Here is a 6,941-nt window from a genome sequence, read left to right as displayed (position 1 = left end):
TTGATCACCTTGTAACCTCCCCCAGCGCTACTACAGAGAGCTCACCTCCTCCAGGAGGCCTTCCCAGACTGAGCCCCCTCCTTCCTCTCCCCCTCGTCCCCCTCTCCATCCCCCTCATCTTACCTCCTTCCCTTCCCCACAGCACCTGTATATATGTTTGTACATATTTATTACTCTATTTTACTTGTACCTATCTATTCTATTTATTTTATTTTGTTAGTATGTTTGGTTTTGTTCTCTGTCTCCCCCATTTAGACTGTGAGCCCACTGTTGGGTAGGGACTATGTCTATATGTTGCCAACTTGTACTTCCCAAGCGCTTAGTACAGTGCTCTGCACACAGTAAGCGCTCAATAGATATGGCTGATTGATTGATTGATTTTACTTGCACGTATCTATTCTATTTTATTTTGTTAGTATGTTTGGTTTTGTTCTCTGTCTCCCCCTTTTAGACTGTGAGCCCACCGTTGGGTAGGGACTGTCTCTAGATGTTGCCAACTTGGACTTCCCAAGCGCTTAGTACAGTGCTCTGCAAACAGTAAGCGCTCAATAAATACGATTTATGTATTTATTTATTTTACTTGTACATATCTATACTATTTATTTTATTTTGTTAGTATGTTTGGTTTTGTTCTCCGTCTCCCCCTTTTAGACTGTGAGCCCACTCTCGGGTAGGGACTGTCCCAGATGTTGCCAACTTGTACTTCCCAAGCGCTCTGCAGTGCTCTGCACAGAGTAAGCGCTCAATAAATACGATTGATTGATTGATTGATCAGAACGGTGCTTTGCACATAGTAAGCGCTCAATAAATACGACTGATTGATTGATTGATTAGAACAGTGCTTTGCACATAGTAAGCGCTTAACAAATGCCATCATCAGCATCAGCATCGTCGGCGTTATTATTATTAAGCAGCCGCACGACGGGGTCTCAGAGACCCCTGGAGGGGGGCGGATGGAGGGGCCACCTGGGACCCCGCCCCGTCCCCAGCTCCTCCCCCCCCCCAAAAGAAAAACCTTCCGGTGTCGATTTGGAGCGGAAACGTTTGTTGGGAGCCAGGTGTCCGGGGCCTTCTCCCCCCCCCTCCCTCCCTCCCTCCCCCCCACCGTGGGGATGGGGAGCCCCTTGCCGCCCCCCCTGCTCCTGGCCCTGTGGCTGGGCCCGGGGCTGGCCTCGGGGGTCCCCCGGGTCCGGGTGGGAGTGGAGGAGGCCGGGGGCGGCCGGCTGGGGGTCCGCTGCCACTTCCTGGGCCGGGGGTGGGTGTCCCAGGTGGCCGTGAGCCTGGGGGGCCCCGACGGGGCGGGCGGGCGGGCCCTGGCCCTGCTGGCCCCCCGCCACGGCATCCGCCGGGCCCCGCCCGTCCAGGCCCGCTGGGACTCGGACGCCGGGGTCTCCCTCACCCTGGACCGGCCGGACCCGCCCAACGCCACCTTCTGCTGCAAGTTCGCCACCTTCCCCACGGGCACCTGGGAGGCCTGCGCCCACCTCGGGGACGGTGAGGGGGACCCGGGGGAGGTGGGGGGGCGGGGCGGGCGTCCGGCCGCCCCCCAGCCCGCGCTGACCCCCGTGTCCGGCCCAGGCCCCGCTCCGGACGCCGCCCCGGCCCCCTCGGCCGGCCGGCTGCGCGCCGACCTCCTGGGCCTCCTGGGGGGCTCGGCCGCCCTGCTCCTCGGCTGCTTCTGCCTTCTGCGCTACATGCTGCGGCGGAGGCTCTGGTGCGACCCCCGAAACCCCCCCCACCCTCCCCTCCGCCCCCCATCATCCCCCCTCCGGGGCCCGCACACCCGGTGCTACTAATGAGGGCATCAGTCAAGCGCTTACTATGTGCCCAGCGCTGCTCTAAGCGCTTGGGGGAGAGACGGGGTCACCGGGTGGTCCCATTTTGCAGGTGGGGGAACCGAGGCCCAGAGAGGTGAAGTGGCTCGCCCAAAGTCACACAGCTGACGAGTGGCGGAGCCGGGATTAGAACCCGTGACCTTTGACTCCCAAGCCTGGGTTCTTTCCACTGAACCACCATGCTTCCTCTCTACTCCCCATTTCGCTGTGGGTCCCCTGCCCCCTCCCCCGGGTCCCTGATTCCGCCCTCTGCCCCCCCCCAGCTCGGGGAGCGCTGACTCTGTCCCCTGTGCTCTGCCCTACTCAGGACCCCCCCAAGTCTCTGGAAGGCCGGCCCCAGGACCCACGCAGGGGTAACCTCCACGCCTAGGGCTCCCCGGGGATGCCAGGGGAGGATGAGGAAGGGGGCGGGCGGGGAGGGAGAGTCGGGGGACAAGGAGGAGGAGTGGGAGGGTTGGAGGAGGAATGGGGGGCAGGGAGGAGGGGTGGGAGGGCAGGGAAGGGTGGAGGGGAAGGAGGAGGAATAGGGGCAGGGAGGAGGAATAGGGGCAGGGAAGGATGGAGGGGAAGGAACAGGAACGGGGCAGGGAGGAGGAATGGGGCAGGGAAGGGTGGAGGGGAAGGAGAAGGAATAGGGGCAGGGAAGGGTGGAGGGGGAGGAGGAGGAATAGGGGCAGGGAAGGGTGGAGGGGAAGGAGGAGGAATGGGGCAGGGAAGGGTGGAGGGGAAGGAGGAATAGGGGCAGGGAAGGGCGGAGGGGAAGGAGGAGGAATAGGGGCAGGGAAGGGTGGAGGAGAAGGAGGAGGAATAGGGGCAGGGAGGAGGAATAGGGGCAGGGAAGGGCGGAGGAGAAGGAGGAATAGGGGCAGGGAAGGGTGGAGGGGAAGGAGGAGGAATAGGGGCAGGGAAGGGTGGAGGGGAAGGAGGAGGAATAGGGGCAGGGAAGGGTGGAGGGGAAGGAGGAGGAACAGGGGCAGGGAGGAGGAATGGGGCAGGGAAGATGGGGGGACGGGAAGGAGGAGTGGGAGGGCAAGGAGGAAGAGTCCGGGGGACAGGGAGGAAGAGTGGGGGCATGGAGGAGTGAGGGGGGTGGGGACTAGTGGGGTGTGAGGAAGAACGGGGCTGTGCTGCCTCCCTGTCCTCCCTGCCCACCATCCTCCCTGTGGCTCCTCTGCAGGCCAAGCGGAGGGGCCCCGAGGGGCCCCACACGCCTTACGTCATCATCAACATGGACTACTTCTCCCCGCCGTCCCCCCCGGCCCGGCCGCCCCCTCCCCCACCCGGCCCCCCCCAGCCTCACCCGCCGCTCCCCTCATCCCAGACCGCCGCCCCAGTCTCCCGCCCCAAGCCCACCCCGGCCCGGGCCCGAGCGCCCATCCGCCCACCCCGGCGGCGGCCCCCGCCACCACCCCCGCCTCTCCAGTCCAGTTTCGTCTCTGTGGAGAATCTGCTCTACCACCAGGCCCCGGGGCGGCTGCAGGCGGACCCTCACCCCTGGGGGCAGCCCCCCGCTGCCTGACCCACCCACCCGAGCCCCTTCTCCACCCATGCCCCGGCCTCAGACTGAAAACAAGCCACGGCGCAGGCCCGCTTAGGCCTCTCGTTGGGGCTAGGGGCTGCTCTGAGGTGGGGGAGCCCCCCCACTACCCTCTTCTCCCCCACACTCTGCCCTCTTCCCCCTCCTCCACTTCCTGTCTTGGCCCTGTTGAAAACAAAAATAAAAACCCACGGGTCCAAACGCCCTCAGCCTCCATCCATCCCCTCGTGTGGCCCAACTCGCCCCGGATGTGGCTGCGGTGGGGGCCGAAGCTGTGTGCACTTGGGGGTGTGTGTGTGTGAGATCAATCAATCGTATTTATTGAGCGCTTACTATGTGCAGAGCACTGTACTAAGCGCCTGGGAAGTACAAATTGGCAACACATAGAGACAGTCCCTACCCAACAGTGGGCTCACAGTCTAAAAGGGGGAGATAGAGAACGGAACCAAACATACCAACAAAATAAAATAGGATAGAAATGTACAAGTAAAATAAATAAAGAAATAAGATGTGCCTCTGGGGCACCGGGGAGAGGGGGGCACCCCCACGGAGCAGGCCCGGGGCTCCAGTCTCGCACCTGCCCCATGCCCAGGGCTGCGATGGCCCCCCGGGCCCGGTGGGGCCTAGCGGGGGCAGCTGGGCGTCGAGGCATCTGGGCCAGTTCTGCCAGCTCGGGGCAACGGTGATGTTTTTCTTGTCGGTTCTGTGCGGGGGAGGATTGGGGAGCGGGAGGGCGACGGGGGAGGACTGGGGAGCAGGAGGGGGTGCGGAGAGGGCCCATGCCCTGGTTCAGTCACCACTTCCCGCTTTGTAGCCAACTTCCAGGCCCACCCGGTCGCCCTCTGCTCACTGGCCGGCCTCCGGAACTGCCCGGCTCCCCCTAATCCGTCCCGTCCCCCCAGCCCCCTCCCCTCGGCCCCACTCTTAGAACAATCAATCAATCAATCAATCGTATTTATTGAGCGCTTACTGTGTGCAGAGCACTGTATTAAGTGCTTGGGAAGTACAAGGTGGCAACATATGCAGTCCCTACCCAACAGCGGGCTCACAGTCTAAAAGGGGGAGACAGAGAACAAAACCAAACATACTAACAAAATAAAATAAATAGAATAGATGTGTACAAGTAAGATAAATAAATAAATAGAGTAATAAATATGTACAAACATATATACAGGTGCTGTGGGGAAGGGAAGGAGGTAAGGGGCTGCCTGCCCCGTCGAGCTCCGCCGCCACAGGGGGGCGCTGCCTGCCCGGCCGAGCTCCGCCGCCACAGGGGGGCGCTGCGGGCCCGGCCGAGCTCCGCCGCCACAGGGGGGCGCTGCGGGTCCGAGGGCGGTGCTGAGGGAGCGGCGGGCAGCGCCTGACGGAGGCCGCTAGGGGGCGCGCGGGGGAGGCCCACCACCAAGATCGGGACGGGACTGGGCATTGATTCATTTATTCATTCAATCGTATTTATTCATTCATTCATTCAATCGTATTTATTCATTCATTCATTCAATCGTATTTATTGAGCGCTTACTGCGTGCAGAGCACTGGACTAAGCGCTTGGGAAGTACAAGTCGGCAACACATAGAGACGGTCCCTACCCAACAACGGGCTCACAGTCTTGAAGGGGGAGACGGACCACAAAACAAAACCTATTAACAAAATAAAATAAATAGAATAGTAAAATAATGTGTGCAGAGCACTGTGCTAAGCGCTTGGGAAGTCCAAGTCGGCAACCTCATAGAGACGGGCCCTACCCCACAGCGGGCTCACAGGCTAGAAGGGGGAGACGGACAACAAAACAAAACCTGTTAACAAAATAAAATAAATAGAATAGTAAAATAATGTGTGCAGAGCACTGTGCTAAGCGCTTGGGAAGTACAAGTCGGCAACACATAAAGACAGTCCCTACCCAACAGCGGGCTCACAGGCTAGAAGGGGGAGACAGAGAACAAAACCAAACACATGGGGACAGGTGGCAAGTCATCAGAATAAATAGAAGTAAAGCTAGATGAACCTCATGGGGGGCGCTGGGAGGGGCTGGGGGGGACTGGGCGGGACTGGGCAGGACTGGTCGGAGGACTTCCCAAGCTCTAACTTGGACTTCCCAAGCGCTTAGTCCAGTGCTCTGCACACAGTAAGCGCTCAATAAATACGATTGATTGATTGATTGATTGACTGGGCAGGGGCTGCAGGGTGGGGCTGGGCAGGACTGACAGGGGATGGGCGGGACTGGGCAGGACTGGGAGCAGCTGGGCGGGACTGGGAAGGGGCTGCAGGGTGGGGCTGGGCGGGACTGGCGGGGGACTGGGCAGGGGGCTGCTGGACGGGGATGGGCGGGACTGGTCGGGGGGCTGGGGGGACTGGGAGGGACTGGGCAGGGGCAGAGAGATACAATCCCTACCCACCACGAGCTCACAGTCTAGAGCCTGTAATTTGCTTGATTGAGCGATGGAGAGAAGCTGGGCCTGCCGGGCCCTCGGGGAGGAAGAACCGGTGGTTTCTGGCCGGCCGGCCGGCCAACCCACCGCCCATCCCCATCCATCCATCCATCCATCCATCCATCCATCCATCCATCCATCCAGCCTTCCTGCTTTCTGGGTCAGCCCGCAGTGAGCCCCTCCACAGTGAAGCGGCCTCTTCCCAGATAAACGTCCCCCCTCTGCTCAGCGGGGCAGATGGACAGGCAAAGACAAGCTGGTGAACTCACTGCCCGCTCCGAGGTGGGCCCAGGCCTGGGGGTTTAGGAACCCCCTAAACCCAGACCCTCCCCGCCCCTTCCTTCCTCTCCCCTTCGTCCCCCTCTCCATCCCTCCCCATCTTACCTCCTTCCCTTCCCCACAGCACCTGTATAGATGTATATATGTTTGTACAGATTTATTACTCTCTATTTATTTATTTATTTTACTTGTACATAGCTATTCTATTTATTTTATTTTGTTAGTATGTTTGGTTTTGTTCTCTGTCTCCCCCGTTTAGACAGTGAGCCCACTGTTGGGTAGGGACTGTCTCTATATGTTGCCAATTTGTACTTCCCAAGCGCTTAGTACAGTGCTATGCTCATAGTAAGCGCCCAATAAATACGATTGATGATGATGACCGCAAGCTCAGCTCGGGCAGGGAATAATAATAATGGCATTAGTTAAGCGCTTACTATGTGCAGAGCACTGTTCTAAGCGCTGGGGGGGGGGGTTACAAGGTGATCAAGTTGTCCCACGTGGGGCTCACAGTCTTAATCCCCATTTTACGATGAGGTAACTGAGGCTCAGAGAAGTGAAGTGACTTACTGTGAAGTGAAGTGACTTACTGCTTACTGTGTGCAGAGCACTGTACTAAGCGCTTGGGAAGTACAAGTTGGCAACATATAGAGACGGTCCCTACCCAAGAGTGGGCTCACAGTCTAGAATGAACGAACCAACTCTATTATAGCATATTCTCCCAAGCGCTTAGTCCAATGCTCTCCTCACAGTCAGTCAAACAATCCATCAATCGAGTGCTTACTGTGTGCTGAGCATTGGACTGAGCATTTGGAAGACTACAATACAACAGGGCTGCTAGACACGTTTCCTGCCCACAACAAGCTC

General features: G+C 59.1%; 1 protein-coding gene across 1 annotated transcript; it reads left to right on the top strand.

The window, feature by feature from the left end:
- The first annotated feature begins 1,112 nt into the window (after window positions 1-1,112).
- PVRIG (PVR related immunoglobulin domain containing) lies at window positions 1,113-3,354 on the top strand. Its single transcript, XM_038768247.1, is given in 6 exon segments — window positions 1,113-1,494; window positions 1,579-1,714; window positions 2,143-2,188; window positions 3,013-3,083; window positions 3,170-3,247; window positions 3,249-3,354. Coding segments are annotated over 6 exon segments (819 nt in total).
- The last annotated feature ends 3,587 nt before the right edge of the window (window positions 3,355-6,941 follow it).

Source organism: Tachyglossus aculeatus, chromosome Y4 (genome assembly GCF_015852505.1).
Source record: "Tachyglossus aculeatus isolate mTacAcu1 chromosome Y4, mTacAcu1.pri, whole genome shotgun sequence".
NCBI lineage: Eukaryota > Metazoa > Chordata > Mammalia > Monotremata > Tachyglossidae > Tachyglossus > Tachyglossus aculeatus.
Note: the sequence above shows the minus strand (reverse complement) of the source record. Positions and strands in the feature narration are given on the sequence as shown.